Source organism: Macaca mulatta, chromosome 7 (genome assembly GCF_049350105.2).
Source record: "Macaca mulatta isolate MMU2019108-1 chromosome 7, T2T-MMU8v2.0, whole genome shotgun sequence".
Classification (NCBI taxonomy): domain Eukaryota; kingdom Metazoa; phylum Chordata; class Mammalia; order Primates; family Cercopithecidae; genus Macaca; species Macaca mulatta.
Genome location: NC_133412.1, coordinates 72,635,674 through 72,652,915, shown reverse-complemented (window position 1 = coordinate 72,652,915; position 17,242 = coordinate 72,635,674). Strand labels below are relative to the sequence as shown.

Genomic DNA, 17,242 nt, shown 5'->3' with positions numbered 1-17,242 from the left:
GTCAGGACCCTCAGCTGTAGGTCTGTTGGAGATTGCTTGAGGTCCACTCCAGACCCTGTTTTCCTGGGTGTCAGCAGCAGAGGCTGCAGAAGATAGAATATTTCTGAACAGCGAGTGTACCTCTCTGATTCTTGCTTTCGAGGCTTCCTCTCAGAGGTGTACTCCACCCTGTGAGGTGTGGGGTGTCAGACTGCCCCTAGTGGGTGATGTCTCCCGGTTAGGTTACTCAGGGGTCAGGGACCCACTTGAGCAGGCAGTCTGTCCCTTCTCAGATCTCAACCTCCGTGTTGGGAGATCCACTGCACTCTTCAAAGCTGTCAGACAGAGTCGTTTGCGTCTGCAGAGGTTTCTGCTGCTTTTGTTGTTTACTGCGCCCTGTCCCCAGAGGTGGTGTCTGCAGAGACAGGCAGGTTTCCTTGAGCTGCTGTGAGCTCCACCCAGTTCGAGCTTCCCAGAGGCTTTCTTTACCTACTTAAGCCTCAGCAATGGCGGGCGCCCCTCCCCCAGCCTCGCTGCTGCCTTGCCGCGATATTGCAGACTGCTGTGCTAGCAATGAGGGAGGCTCCGTGGGCGTGGGACCCTCCCGGCCAGGTGTGGGATATAATCTCCTGGTGTGCCTGTTTGCTTAAAGCGCAGTATTGGGGTGGGAGTTACCTGATTTTCCAGGTGTTGTGTGTCTCAGTTCCCCTGGCTAGGAAAAGGGATTCCCTTTCCCCTTGCGCTTCCCAGGTGAGGCAATGCCTCCCCCTGCTTCAGCTCTCGCTGGTCGGGCTGCAGCAGCTGACCAGCACCGATTGTCTGGCACTCCCTAGTGAGATGAACCCAGTACCTCAGTTGAAAATGCAGAAATCACCATTCTTCTGTGTCGCTGGCGCTGGGAGTTGGAGACTGGAGCTGTTGCTATTCGGCCATCTTGCTCCGCCGCTCCGATTACCTCAGCATGTTTTTAAACAGCGTTTTTGAAGTTACTAACTCGTGATTGCAAGGTTCACTTTCCTCGACTCCTGAGCTTCCAGAGGTCTCCCCTCCACTTCCTATCATGAGGATCCTCTCACACAGTGATTCTCAGAGAAGGCCTTAGATTATAGTTTTATATAAAAGCAAGTCTGCAAATGTGAGATATTTAGAAGTTGGGATGTGGGTTCCCCAACCTCTGACTGAATATCTCCCTCCTGCCTTGAAGGGCTTTTAAGAAAACTTTCAAAATAGATTTTATTATTTTAGAGCAGTTTTAGGTTCATAGCAAAACTGAGTGGAAAGTACAGAGTTCCCGTATGCCCCTCCCCCAACACATGCACAGCCTCCCCCACTATCAACACCCCCAGCCAGAGTGGTATATTTGTTATAGTTGAGGAACTTACATGGACACATTATCACTCAAAGTCCATGGTTTACATTAGGGTTCACTCCTTCCATTGACTGTACAGTTTTTATAAATCATAAAGCCTTTATTTCTAATATGTCTGTGGTCTTATTTTACACAACAAGTTTTTCCAGAGAGGTACGGTGGAAATGGGATGGGGCTGGGGTAGAAATCTACCATCTTTTCTCTCTGAATTTTCCTCCTTTCTTCATTAGATTTATCCAAGTTTGGCATAGTGGAAATTCCTTCTAGAATCTGGCAGGTTGCTAAGTAATATTACTAGTTTCCAGCCCTGTTAAAATGTTTTTTGTATGTGTTCCCGCATAGTATTTCAAGGAGGCCTAAGAGGAGAATGAATCAGGGATTGCTAGCTTTCCACCAACATAGCTTGGAAGTTCCTTTAACTCTTTCACAGAGATAGAGAGTCCCTCTGTACCTCTTTTTATGCTGTTCCCACCTTCCTGTTTTTCTTGATCTGGCAATTTCCTACTTATTTTCCAAGACTCAGCTCACCTGTCTATCCTCTCCATAGGAAGACTTTCCTGAACTCCTAGGCTGCATGTCTTACAGTGTACTCTGTTTCAATCTGTTTTCACACCTGTTACACTGAGTGCTAGATTATGGGGAAACACCATTATTCATCTTCAATCTTTATCCCATGGCAAATTGCCTCTGGAAACTCTAGTAGATGTCTTATAAGGGTGACTTTTGTTCAGGGAGGAGAACACCCCCATTAAATTACAGAGGGATTTGAATATCCAGCATTGGAATATGGGACGGGATGACAGAGTGCTGTAGTATTCCCTTATTTTTAATTCTGATTATACATTATTGTTTTGTATTTAAAAAGTAAGAACATCTACTTATGTATAGGTTAACCTAGACAGGACTTTATTAAAATGCTCTCTTTAAAAAAAAATTAGGTACAGAAATGACTTCTTGAAAATCCATTCCTTTTATTGATTTTATTAATGTTGCATAGAAATATAAAGTTTCACACACCATACTTTTACTAACAAATGTAAATAAGAACAAATTACTTTTGAACAATTAAAATAACCAAATATTGATGATTTTCAATAAAGTATATTTTGAAATAATTTTGAAGCCATGAAAGACTAAAATTCGCTTTATGCTAAAATAAATCATATTCTCTCATAATGTAATTATTTATTTTTCTTAAAAAAGGAACCACCCAATAAGAGTTTAATTCACTAGGAAATTTTCAGCATTTCTCAATGCAATAGAGTGTTTCTACTATACTTCCTGGCATCATTCCTTTCCTTAGCACTTATCTTCACACTGGAAGAGGTGAACCAGGTGATTATGCCCCCTGTGGGGGCTGGTTCTGCCTCTGAACAGTGACTTGGCATGACAATTAGGTTCAAAATTACCTACATTTACCCTAAAGATTTCTTCAGAGCTGTCAGTCTTCCTGAAACTTCCTAAAACTACCCTAGCAAATACTTTTTCCTTTCTGCAAATACTGTTACTCAAACCACTGTATTTACCCCATTCTGAGCTTTCCATTCTCTGTTAACAATTTCTCAGGTGCTCATGAAGTTTTAAAGGACAAGACTCCTCTCAGAAGCACATACTACTCAGAAGCTCAAAGCAAATTAGGTTAGTTTACAATCCTTGCTACAGGACAGAAAATGAGGATTGAGTAAGTAATTTTCCTCATTTGAAAAGGAGAAAACAAGTACAAAAAGAGATTGAGTGATTTTTTAACAATCCTCTACATTTATACTTGTACTTTAAGGATTAAAATATAGTCTGATGCTCAAAACCAACTCTTTTTGAGAACAGACATCATTTTACAAACAAAGACACTGAGTCTCAGAGATTTGAGTCACTGTCTAAGGTAGTACAAATAGCAATCTATATTATTAGAACTTGAACTCAGGCTGGCTGTAGTGGCTCAGGCCTATAATCCCAGTGCTTTGGGAAGCCAAGGCAGGATTCAAAAGCAGCCTGGCCAATATAGCAAAAATCTGTCTCTACAAAGTATATTTTAAAAAATAGCCAGGTATGGTGGCACAACCTTCTAGTCCCAGCTACTTGGGAGGCTGGGGCAGGAGGATCACTTGAGCTCAGGAGGCTGAGGCTGTAGTAAGCAATGATCATGCCACTGGACTCCAGCATGGGTGACCATGAGACCCCTGTCTCTAAAAATAATAGAACTTGAACTCAAGTCCTTTGATTCCCAGCACACAGAGCCTTTCCTTGCCACATCACAGTGCCTCTTGCTAACTTGAACATGGTGAGGAGCAGTGCAGCAGTCTGTATACCACCAACCAAAACTTGACTCAGTGGATGCTATGTAGATGCATGAAAGTCTGAGTAAAATGAATCCTATTGTCTTGAAAGAGGAATCCATGTATCATTTTCAATGTTGTCCTAGATAATCCTGATGTGCTTGATAAATAACAGCTGGTATGTGAATAACCATACAATTGCCATAATTATAAACAGAATTACAAATGATAATAGACTGGGGACAAACTACTAAGCAGTATGTTGAATATTAAAATGGTACATATGGGAATCTATATTATTCAACCTTCCAAAATGCATATTAAAGAACAATCTTGGTTAAAATATCAATACAAAATGATTTTAAGATTCTGATTTCTTAAAATAAATTTTCCAATTTTATTGTTTAAAAATATAAAAAATGATTTATTATATCGGCCAGGTGCGGTGGCTCACGCCTGTAATCCCAGCACTTTGGGAGGCCAAGATGGGTGGATCAGGAGGTCAGGAGATCGAGACCATCCTGGCTAACACGGTGAAACCCAGTCTCTACTAAAAATACAAAAAATTAGCTGGGCATGGTGGCAGGCACCTGTAGTCCCAGCTACTCGGGAGGCTGAGGCAGAATAGCGTGAACCCAGGAGGCGGAGCTTGCAGTGAGCTGAGATTGCACCACTGCACTCCAGCCGGGGCGACAGAGTGAGACTCCCTCTCAAAAAAAAAAAAGATTTCTTATATCATAAATTTTTTTCACTATAAAAGTTGAGTTTTCTCTTGGAAAACCAACAACTTGCTAGTAGCTTCCTTTTAAGCACATTTTGGTTATTAGAAGGACTTCACTGCAGGAGTAATCTTGCGGAAGAATTTATGACCTTGGGAATTTGTATTTTCAAAAATATAACCTGGAGGAGAGGGGTAACTTGCTTTGCAAATTTCCTGTATTTTTGGTGTGTACTCTATAGAGTACATGGTCACATCATCAAATGGAACAGAACTCTTAAAAGCAATATTTAAAGGTTTGCAACTCTCTGTTGGAATCAATTTGTGTGGCACATAGTGAGATCTGAAAGTGCTCAAACCATCAAATTTTCCAGATGGGTTGGGAATCTGCTGCTTCTTAATAACTCCTTGACGACAATTTTCCCATGCTGGAAAATCTTCCTTCATGGTGCTTTTTCCTTGGAAAGGAAAATTGTTACTTCTTCTATGAGAAACTGGCCTGATGGGAAGTATACGGTTGGCCTGATACGGAACATAGTCAAGATGGCTTGTGCTGTTTAATAGCATGCTACCTGTAGGTGGCACATACTCTGGCACTTTCTTGACCTCAGGTGGTGGGATTTCCCATGGTTGAAAACATTCACGGAATTCAGTGCTTCCTTCAAACCGAGCATTCTGGGTCACTCTGGTGTGTACAGGTCTGCAGATTTTTGCAGTTTCACCAATAAGACCCTGAAAGTCATACCGGTGAGTTGTGAGATCCTCAAAGCGTTGCTCAGTTGGTTTGTAAACTTCTTTTGGCCTTTCAAACTTGAGTTCAAGCTGATGAGGTATATAATCAAGGTGATGACTTGTAATGCCATTAAAAGGGGCTGTAGAACGTTTGACCACAGAGGAGGGTTTAAAGCTTTGCCCACTTTGCCTAGGCTTTATCTCCTGAGGAACAAAGTCATCCTGAAATGTAGTTGAATTTCCAAATTTCACAGTAGGGAGTTGATAAGTTTGTTCTGGCTTATAAAGTTCACTTTTATGAAGGTCCCAAGCTCTATAATCATCTTGAAAATTAAAACAAAGCAAAAACATTTTTAAATGCTGAAGGAAACCATCTTCTAAAAATCATAACTGATTTCTCTCATTGCCAAACATCTTTCCATTTCCTTTAGAAATCTAAACAATAGTATCAGAATACAGTTCTCTGATTCCTTTCAGATTTGTTCTTTTTCTTCATTTCCACCTTCCTCTACCCATCTCCTCACTTTAATACATATAACTTTCCACTTTCAGATTCATCTGATTACATAACAAAGGAAAGGCACATCTGAACCTGATTGCTGATAGTTCTTGAAAGCCAAAAGGACTGTGTTGTAGGTGAGGACAGAGTTTAGGAGATTATGGTTGAATTCCTAGGAAGTGGTTGGGATTTTAAGTACAACTCACAAAATGCTAAGGTATGTCTAAAATCCAGGGCTTGAAATAAAATCAAGTGCCCTCATGTGTGGGCAAAAGTAATACAGATATTACTCCTTGCTTTGGAGAGAATCATCAAAGGAGAGAAAGTTTTAATTCTGGTATACTCTAGGAAGCTACAGAAAGAACTCCTTGGGTAAAGATACAGGGTAACATGTGCTATCCCAGAAAGATCTCTTGGCTTCAACTTTCCCTCATGAAAAGGACTTTAAGGCATTCCCAAAAGATAGAGGGCCATCTAGAGGCCATAGGCCTTAACTGAATGCCCTCAAAGGTGTTTGAAATTGTAGAATTTGAAGTGACCGTCAGAGCAAAGATCTAGGGTTTGGAAGTTAAATAACCTTAAGCCTACTTCCTGCAGTTTACCTAGACTGTGGAGCATTTTGGGTCACTCTGGTGTCTACAGAGTGATGACTTGTAATACCATTACAAGTTGGTAATGGTACACTTCACTAAAACCGAAATGTTTATATTTCAACTAAGGATTATTTGTGTTTTCTATTTCTACATGAGGAAGATAGTAAGCTAGGGAATACCAAAGAATTGACTTCACCCCAAAATATGTATTTCTAAATACTAAAAATTAATTTACAAAAGATAGAAATTTATTATGCAAGATAACGTACTAAAATCTGGATTAAAGTCTATGCAATATTTACAGGAAAGGTCAAACCTTGAAAACTTATTATGTGGATATCTTTGAAGAGATAAAATGCTTATCCATTTCTGCCCAAATGGCCGAGTTTTGGACTAAATGATCAAATTACTGATGTTTGGATGAGAGAGGGCACCTGACTCAAAAATAGGTGACCTTTAGGCTAGCAGAGACCTTGAAGACAAACTGACAGAAAAGATGAGCTAGATCAAGCATTCTTATTCTTGTAAACCTAAAATTGAAAATAATGAGTGAGATAGAAATGGGAGAATTGAAAAGGATGCCAGGAGGTAGAGCTGAAGAGCCATGGAAAGCTGAAGTTACATTCAAAACAGACCTGTAAAGAAACAGAAAAGGTAACTAGGCAGCGGCGGCCAGTTAGTAAAGTGGCAATCAGAGCAGATGAGTGAAGGCAAGTGAAGGTGCTGTGAGAGAAATCGTGTAGCTCATTGCGGAGATGAAGGGAAAAGTTCTTCCTTCAAGCTCCCTGGGCACCTGATAGTTTTCCATTTTCAGTTCACATGAAGCTTTACTGGAGTCTTTTTTTCTCGAGGTACCATGAGGGAATCTCTCTTCTTTGCAAACTAAAGTATAAAAGTATAACACTATTTTTCACTAAAAGGATTCACAGATGTTATTGAAGGTTTATAGTTTCCACACAATCATATAAGGAGAATTCTTGCTGTCAAATAAGAGAAAAAAGATTTTCATTACAAGAGAGTTAACAGAAGAGAATATTTCTCTCTCACCAAACCAGCTTTGGTTTTCAAAATGGAAGCAAGAATTTGGACACTGAGAGATGGATGTAATAGCGTACAATAGTATGAATGTAAGTTCTAGATAATTGCAGAACATTTATCTTCTCCCTATAAATATACTTATGCTCATATGCCTGGAATATTTCTCTGTTCTGGAATATTTATTGATAACATTCTAGCAATACCTTTAAAACATCATAATCTTTATCATTTGTTTTTAGTCTTTTATAATACTTATGGAAAAAAACAAGAAAACAAACAATGCTGTCCACATCTAACAATATAGTCTGGTTATGCAGCAGCTCCACTATTACCCTTGTTAGACATTTCCTCAGCTCACTTTTTAGTGAGCTAAAATCTATTTAGAAAGTTTATTCTCTTCTGAACAGTTTTAAGTCCAAGAATTGCCTGCATGCACTTGCACACTATTTGTATACACAGCGCCAACCCCACTTTAATATAGTGAGCTATTCTAGGTTCTTCTTTGAGGACAAAAGTCTTGAGTTGCTTATGCTAGTACTTTTTCCTGGTACTTGGGACTGCTCCCTGTGGTGTTTTATGGTACCAACGAATTGGAAACTACTTTTAGAAAGTCAGAGGACATCATCCTGGGTCTCAGCTTTTTCAATCTACATATCACCACTCTACTCCCAGGTTTTAATACTACCTGTATGCTGGCGACTCCCAAACTTGAATCTCTACTTCAGACCTCCCTTCAAACACCAAACCACATATTTATCTGCCTACTAGACATCTTTATTTGGATGTCCCTCAGATAAATGAAAACCTAGCATGCCCCAGTTGATTATCTCACTCAGACTCACGTTCTGCAGAAAATAACATTATCAACAAAATTTCTATTATGAATTTGGCATCAGGCTAAGGTTCTGTTTAATTAATTGACTTTCTCTACCTCATTTCCTTCTCTCCTTTTCAAGTAGTTTTCAAATACTGTTGATATTACCTTCTAAATATTAATTTCTTCCTTCTTGAAGCAAACATGGAATGAATGGCAATCAGATAAAATTGTCGCAAATTAGAAAAAGAAAAAAGAAGAGGCCACAATGTAAAATAAACATCTATAAGGTTTGTAGTGCTATTCTCTTTCATTCTTGATATTTGTAATTGGTGTATTCTCTCTTTTGGTTCATTAACTTATTATCTTTTAAAAGAACCAATTTTTGGTTTCATTTTTTATCTCTATTGTTTTTTTGTTTTCAAATTAATTGATTGCTGCTGTTATCCTTGTATATTTCCTTCTACTTTGCTTTGGATTTAATTTGCTGTTATTTTTCTAGTTTCATACAATAAAGGTTAAGGCTATTAAGACTTTCTTTTCTAATGTGAACCTTAAATGCTATAAATTTTCCTCAAAGCATTGCTTTAGAGGCATCTCTTAGATTTTGATATACTATATTTTCATTTTCATTAAATTCAAAATATTTTCTAATTTCTTTTACTTTTGCTTAAAACAATTTGTTATTTAGAAATTTGCTGTTTAATTTCCAAATATTTGGTGATTTTTCCACTTTTTTTCTATTATTGATGTCTAATTCAATTCTGTCATGATCAAAAACACACATTGCATGATTTCAATTCTTTTATATTTGTTAAGGTTTGTTTTATGACTCCAGATATAGTTTATCTGAATGAACGTTTCATGTGCACTTGAAAAGAATGTGTATTCTGTTATCATTGGCAGAAGTGCTCAATTTGGACAACATTGTTGATAGTGTTGTTCAGGTCTTTATATCCTTATCCTTTCCTATGTTCTAATAGGTTACTTAAAGACAGTGAAGTCTCCAACTACAAATGCATATTTTTACATTTCTTATGTTAGTACTGTAAGTTTTTGCTTTGAGTATTTGAAGATCAAGTGTTAAGGGCATACACATTTAGAATCTTGTGTTTGGAAAATGGAAGGTGAGTGTGTGGTGGTTTCTCTGTTGTCCCTGTCCAGCTTCAGTCTTAGGCAGGCCCTATGCCCCTGTGTCGCAGAAGCAGGGCTCTCTCAGTGCACCTGCCCCTTCACTTGATGTAGTAGGTCTCTAATTGTTGGTCCTGAGACAGTTTCCTGTTCTTTCTTCATGTTCAAGGTTTAGTTTTATTTTGCTTCTTGTTGTTGTTTTTCCTTTATCTTTCATCAAGTTGCAATACATCTTCACCTATTCATTGGGGCTGTCAGAGTGATGCCTCTCCTGCAGTGGATTAATGCTTTCGTTCTGTAGGTTAAAGGCATTCAAATGGAGCTTCCTGCTTTTTTTCTTTTGCAACAACAACAATTATTCTCTCCATGCCTGCACTATGAAGTAAACTTTCTGTGGTCTCCAACCTCTTTTCCAATCTTTCTGATGATCACACAGTGAACATCCATAGGGAAGTGTCTATGAGTGGTTTTGAACTCCCCCTTTAGCGTCTGACGTTCTCAGAGCTTCTATAGTCTCACAGTAGCTCACACTCAAGTCTTTAGCAATTAGTTAAAGATGTAAATGAATTATTTTATCCACTTGTGTAACAGCTAGTCTCATTCTATGCCCTGCTTTGGGTGAAACAGTGCTTGCCTCCTGTCTCAACTGGGTGGAAGTTGTTTTTCCTTAATGTCAGGCTAATTGGTTAACCTGTGATCTCAGCTTTCTAAAGGATTCATACACATTTATCATTTTGTAGATTATCTGGCTTTTTCTTATTGTTATGTTGGGGTCATAATCTTTCCGACTTTCTGCATCCCACACAGAATCTGAAAATGCTGGATTTCTGTATGGTGAGGTTTAAAATTACACCTTCAATTCTACAAATTCAATTTGCTTTATAGATATAGGGTTATTTTTACTTTTTATTTCTTCTTGGGTTACTTTTGGTGAATTGTATTTTTCAAAAAATTTATCAATTTTATGTAAGTTGTAAATTACTGGCATATTTTTAAGAATATATCTTTTTAATGTGTGAAAAATCAATCTTTGAATTTTAATCACAATATTTTGTTCATTTACACTTAATATAACGATCCAGCTGGGCTTAAGTTGACTGTATTGCTATTTGCTTTTGATTTTTCCCTTCTTTGTTCCCATGCCCCTTATTTCCTGCCTTCTTTTGTATTAATAAATGGAATTTTTATTATTCCACTTTACTATTAGAATTTTATCTTTCTATGTTTTAAAAATAAAAATGAATTTTTGACTTGTTATGAGATTTTTCTGGCTCAACCTTAAATGGATATTTTTACCACTTCTAGAATGGAATAACCTGTAAGCAATTTAATTCTATTTAACTCCTCTTGCCTTTTGTACTACTGTTCTAACATATTTTACTTTTAAATTTGTGTGAAAACATAATATAGTAATTTTGACTTTAAGTTGTCAAATTCTTTTATTTTTACCCACATTATTTACCCTTTCTGTGTGCTTCATTCCTTCCTGCATTTCATGCTTCTATCTGGAATAAGTTTCCTTTTAACTGAACAATTTCAATACTTTTTGTAGTAGGTATCTCACTTTTTCTTTTTTTGTCTGAAAACATTTTTACTTTGCTTTAATTTTTCAAGGCTATTTTTACTAGATATACAATTCTCAGATTTTCTGGCTTCAAAATTCTAGATCTTTCTTGCACCTTTAGCACTTTTAAAGTGTCATTTCATTATCATTTAACTTCCATAGTTTCTGTTGAAAAGTCACATATCATTCTGTTTAAAAGTCAGATATAACTTTTTCTTTTTGTAGATAATGTATAGTTTTTCACTTGCTACTTTTAAAACTTTATCTTTACTTGGTTTTCCCAAGTTTGACAATAGTTGTCTAGGGTGGCTTCCTATGTGTTTGTTTTGGAGTTTGCCGAGCTTCTTGAATCTGTGAGCTGATTCTTTCATCAGTTTTGGAAAAGTCTTGACCATTATCTCTTCAAATATTTCCTGGTTCTTCATAGGTCTCATAACATTTTACTATATGCTGGATGTTGTGTATAAGAGAATCATAAAAACTAAAATCAATGTTATTTCAACAGGAGACAATTTGCTCTTTCCTATGTTAGAATACAGGGCAGATCACCTCATTCTTACCAGACTCTGAGCTAGATCAGTGCTCAATGGCATCTTTAGTTAGACATAGTCTTACTCTAGTTTCAAATGTCTCAAGAACAAGATTGAGGTGTGTCTGTAGTAAGGACCTCATCCTAGTGGAACTCTCTCTTAAGAATTTACTCCCAAATAAGACTGTGGGATATTCCTGTGGGATTTTTCTGGTCCAGCCTCTCAGCACACCATACCCCCTCCCCTACAAACATTCAATGAATGTCTCACATTGAAAACCAGCCATGTATCTGGGGCTCTTCTAGATTTCAATTAGTCCTACCAGCCCACATTCAAGTGTTCCACTGCTTTCTCTTTCCCCTACTAGAGTTTCTCTGCTTATGCCAAGCTCAATCCTCAGCATAGGCCTAGACTTGACAATTGTTCCCGGAGTAGTAAATGGCTGGCCATATCAACTCACTGAGGAAGGGCTCCTATCTCTCTGAAATTTTAGTTTTTTGCTTCTATAGCTGTCTGGCGCCCTTAACAGAAGATTTTTTAAAATCTATACTTATGTCAATCCCCTCAGCCTGGCAATCAAGGTTCTTCCCAAACTGATCTCAATCTACCTTTATAGAATTATACCCCAATCTCTCATCCCTGAAAACTTCTGTTCCTCACCATGTCTACTGAATAACTGTTTTATTTTTCTGGTTCTATGATTTTTTACTCATTTCATACCAGTTTTTAGAATATCCCTCCTCTTTCTATATGTCAATACTTACTAATCTCTGATGCATTCCCAGCCTGGCCTGAAGTGATAACTTACCAACTATAAATCCTTAAGTGCTGCTTTTTCCACTAATTTTCCAGTGAATTATGTCTTCCCCTGATGATATCTCATATTTATTTATAGTATGGCAATTTCATTTTCCATGCTATTGTTTTTCTATATTCTCAATTATAAAGTTTCTTTTTATATAGTCCATATTTTATTTTTAAATGAAAATTGTATTTAAGATTTACATGGTGTTTTATATATACACACACAGTAAAATGATTACTAAAGTGAAAAACATATCCATCTCCTCACAGCAACCTTTGTGTGTGCATGTGTGTGCATGTGTGCGTGTGTGTGGTGTGACTACGTGTAATCTACCAGTATACAGTATGGTATTAACTAGAGTCATGATGCTGTACATTAGATCTCTAGATTTATTCATCCTATACAACTTCAACTTCATACCTCTTGACCAACATTTCCCCATTTCCCCCACTTCCCCGGCCCTGGTAATCATCATTCTATCCTGTGCTTCTATGTATTCAACTCTTTTAGATTTATACACCATTATTATGTATATTATTACATAATACATGATGGAATATATGTGTACTATATATATATTCAGACATACATTTATACATCACATTTATTCATTCATTGATTGATGCACATTTAGGTTGTTTCTTACCTAGGTTATTGTGAATAATGCTGCAATAAATAAGAGTGCAGATATTTCTTCAAGATACTGATTTCATTTCCTTTGGGTATACACCAGAGGGGAAGTTGTTGGATTATATGAAAGTTCCATTTTTAATTTTTGAGAAAACGTCATATTGTTTTCCATATGGTTATACCAATTTACATTCCCACCAACAGTGTACAAGGATTCCTTTTTCTCCACATCCTCACTAACACTTGTAATCTTTTATCTTTTCTATAACAGACATCCTAACAAGCATGAGATAATATCTCACTGTGGTTTTGATTTGCATTTATCTGGTGATTGGTGATGTTGAGTACCTTTTCATATATCTATTGACCATTTGTATGTCTTCTTTGGAAAAATGTTTACTCCGGTACATTGGTCAATTTTTAATCCACTTTTTTTTTTCTTTTTGCTATTAAGTTGGGTAAGTTCCTTATTTTTTTTGAATATTGACCCCTTATGTGATACATGGTCTGCTCATATTTTCTACCAATTCGTAAGTTGCATTTTTCTTTTGTTGATTGTTTGCTTGCTGTACAGACACTTTTTAATTTGGTGTAATCCATTCATCTATTTTGGTTTTTGTTGCCTGTGTTTTCAGAGTCATATCCAAAAAACCACCGGCAAGGTCAAAGTCAAGGAAATTCCCCATGTTTTCTTCTAGGAATTTTATGGTTTCAGGTCTTGTATTTAAGTCTTCAATTCACTTTGAATTGGTTTTTGTGTATGGAATAAGAAAAGACTCCAATTTCATTCTTTCACATGTGGATATTCAGTTTTCCCAATACCATTTATTTCATTTATTTTAATTTCAGATTCAGGGATTATATGTGAAGTTTTGTTACTTGGGCATATTATGTGATGCTAAAGTTTAGCCTTCTAATGATTCCACCATCCAGTTAGTGAACACAGTACCCAACAGGTAGTTGTTCAACCTTTGCATCTTCCTCTCCCTCTCCCCTTTTGGAATCTCCAGTGTTTATTGTTTCCATCTTTGTGTCCATGTATACCTAAAGTTTAGCTCCCACTTACAAATATGAACACGCAGTATTTGGTTTTCTGTTTCTGTGTTAAACTACTTAGACTAATGACCTCCAGTTGTATACTTGTTCTTGCAAATTACACGATTTCATTTTATATGGCTGCGTGGTATTCCATGGTGTATATATACTGCATTTCCTTCATCTGATCCACCATTGATGGGCACCTGGGTTGATTCTGTGTCTTTGCTATTGTGAAAAGTGCAACAATGAAGGTACAAGTGCAGATAGAATGATTTATTTTCCTTTGGGTATATACCCAGTATTGGGATTGTTTGGCTGAATGCCATTCTAACTGGTATGAGATGGTATCTCACTGTGGCTTTCATCTGATTAGTGATGTTGAGAATTTTTTCATGTGTTTGTTGGCCACTTGTATGTTTTCTTTTGAGAAGTGTCTTTTCATGTCCTTTGCCCACCTTTTATTTTTTCTTGTTCATTATTTAACTTCCTTATAGATTCTGGATATAAGCCCTTTGTTGGATACACAGCTTGTGAATATTTTCTCCTACTATGAAGCTTGTTTGTTACTCTGTTGATAGTTTCTCTTCCTGTGCAGAAGCTCTTTAGTTTAATTAAGTCCCATTTTGTACATTTTCATTGCATTTGCTTTTGAGTACTTAAGATATAAATTCTTTGCCTACAGCAATGTCTAGAAGAGTATTTCCTAGGTTTTCTTTTAGGATTTTTATAGTTTGAGGTCTTACATTTGAGCTTTTAATCCATCTTGAGTTAATTTTTGTATATGGTGAGAAGTAGGCGTCCAGTTTCATCCTTCTGCATATGGTTAGCCAGTTTTTCCAGCATCATTTATGGATATAGGGAGTCCTTACCCCGTTGTTAAATTTTGCCAGTTTTGTTGACAATCAGGTGGTCATAGGTGTCTGGATTAATTTCAGGGGTCTCCATTCTGTTCCATTGGTCTATGTGTCTATTTTTGTACCAGTACCATGCTGTTTTGGTTACTGTAGCTTTGTAGTATAGTTTGAAGCTGGGAGATGTAATGCCTCTGGCTTTATTCTTTGTGTTTAGGATTGCCTTGGCTACTCGGGCTCTTTTTGGGTTCTATATAAATTTTAGAACAGTTTTTCTCTAATTCTGTAAAAAAAAAGTGATATTGATAATTTGGTAGATTGCTTTGGGTAGTATGACATTTTAATGATATTAAGCCTTCCTATCCATGATCACGGAATGCTTTTCCATTTGTGTAGTCTTCTTTCTCCTTGTAGAGATCTTTTGCCTCCTTGGTTAGATGCCCAGGTACTGTGAGTGTGTGTGGCTACTGTAAATGGGATTATGTTCTTGATTTGGTTCTCAGCTTGAATATTTATGGTGTATAGAAATGCTACTGATTTTTTGTGCATTGATTTTGTATCCTGAGACTTTGCTGAAGTTGTTTATTAGGTCTAGGAGTCTTTTGGCAGGATCTTTAGGGTTTCTTAGGTACAAATTATACTGTCAGCCAAGAGAGATAATTTGACTTCCTCTTTTTCTATTTGGATGCCTTTTCTTTCTCTTGCTTGATTGCTTTGGCTAGCACTTCCAATACTATGTTGAATATGAGTGATAAGAGTGGGCATCCTTGTCTTGTTCCAGTTCTCAAAGGGAATGCTTCCAGTTTTTGGTCCATTCAGTATGATGTTGGCTGTGGGTTTCTCATAGATGGCTCTTATTATTTTGAGGTATGTTCCTTCAGTGCCTAGTTTGTTAAGAGTTTTTTTATCATGAAGGGATATTGTATTTTATCAAATGCTTTTTCTGCATCTATTGAGATGATAATATGATTTTTGCTTTTAATTCTATTTATGTGGTGAATCATATTTATTGATTTGCATATGTTGGACCATCCTTGCATCCCAGGAATAAAACCCACTTGACTGTGATGAATTAACTTTTTGATGTGCTGCTGGATTTGGTGTGCTAGTATTTTTTGAGGATTTTTTCATTTGTGTGTTCAATGTCATTTTCTTTTTTGTGTTTTTGTCAGATTTTGGTATCAGAACCATACTAGTTTCATAGAATGAGGCAGAGAGGAGTCCCTCTTCCTCAATTTTTTGGAATACTTTCAGTAGGATTGGTACCAGCTGTTCTTTGTATGTCTGGTAGAATTCAGCAGTGAATGAACACATTTGGTCCAGGGTTGGGTGTTTTTTTTTTTTTTTTTTCTTTTGGTTGGTAGGTTTCTTACTGCTGATTCAATTTCCTTACTTGTTACTGATCTGTTCAGGATTTCTGTTTATTCCTGATTCAATCTTGGGAATCTGTGTTTCCAGGAATTTATCCATTTCCTCTAGACTTTCTAGTTTGTGAACATAGAGATGTTCATAATATTCTCTGAGGATCTGTTGTGTTTCTGGGGGATCAGTTGTGATGTCACTTTTGATTGTGCTTATTTGGAGGTCTTTTTTTGTTAATCTGGCTAGTGGTCTATCAATCTTGTTTATCTTTTCAAAAAATGAACTTTTTGCTTCATTGATCCTTTGTATGGTTTGGGGGTCTCAATTTCATTCAGTTCTGCTCTGATTTTAATTATTTCTTCTGCTAGCTTTGGGTTTAGTTTGTTTTTATTTTGCTAGTACTTTTGGTTGCAAGGTTAGGTTGTTAATTTGAGATATTTCTGTCTTTTTGATGTAGGCATTTAGCACTTGAAACTTTCCTCTTAACCTTGCTTTTGCCACATCCCAGTAGTTCTGGTACGTTGTGTCTCTATTTTCATTTATTTCAAATGCTTTTTTTTTTTTTTTTTTGAGATGGAGTCTTGCACTGTTTCCCAGGCTAGAGTGCAGTGGCGCAATCTCGGCTCACTGCAACCTCTGCCTCCCAGGTTCTAGTGATTCTCCTGCCTCAGTCTCCCAAGTAGCTGGGATTACAGGCACCCGACACCATGCCCAACTACTTTTCTGTATTTTTAGTAGATATGCGGTTTCACCATGTTGGCCAGGCTGGTCTCGAACTCCTGACCTTGTGATTTGCCAACTCTGGCCTCCCAAAGTGCTGAGATTACAGGCATGAGCCAGCGTGCCTGGCCTCAAATACTTTTTAAATTTCTGCCTTAATTTCGTTGTTTACCCAAAAGTCAGTCAGGAGCAAGTTGTTTAGTATCCATGTATTTGTGTGGTTTTTTTTTTTTTTTTTTTTTAATTCTCCCCTTCCTTCTTTTTTTTTTATTTTACTTTAAGTTCTAGGGTACATGTGCACAATGTGCAGGTTTGTTACATATATATACATGTGCCATGTTGGTGTGCTGCACCCATTAATTCATCATTTACATTAGGTATATCTCCCAATGCTATCCCTCCCCCCACCCCCTCCCCACTATAGGACGTGGTGTGTGATGCTCCCCTTCCTGTGTCCAAGGGGTTTCATTGTTCAATTCCCACCTATGAGTGAGAACATGCGGTGTTTGGTTTTCTTTTCTTGTGATAGTTTGCTGAGAATGATGGTTTCCAGCTGCATCCATGTCCCTACAAAGGACACAAACTCATCCTTTTTT

The 17,242-nt window shown here is 37.2% G+C and overlaps 1 protein-coding gene and 1 long non-coding RNA gene across 7 annotated transcripts in view; one reads left to right on the top strand and one right to left on the bottom strand.

The window, feature by feature from the left end:
• Positions 1-2,295: 2,295 nt before the first annotated feature.
• LOC718515 (stabilizer of axonemal microtubules 2) overlaps positions 2,296-17,242 on the bottom strand; it is a 45,274-nt gene continuing 30,327 nt past the window's right edge. For all 6 annotated transcript variants that reach the window (XM_028851238.2, XM_077940148.1, XM_077940146.1 and 3 more), the window contains one exon: positions 2,296-5,394. In XM_028851238.2, the coding sequence (XP_028707071.2) occupies positions 4,445-5,394 (950 nt within the window). In that variant the 3' untranslated portion in view covers positions 2,296-4,444. The remainder of the gene's footprint in view (positions 5,395-17,242) is intronic.
• LOC144330049 (uncharacterized) overlaps positions 15,893-17,242 on the top strand; it is a 31,638-nt gene continuing 30,288 nt past the window's right edge. The window contains exon 1 of the long non-coding RNA XR_013395900.1: positions 15,893-16,534. This is a non-coding gene — a long non-coding RNA (uncharacterized LOC144330049). The remainder of the gene's footprint in view (positions 16,535-17,242) is intronic.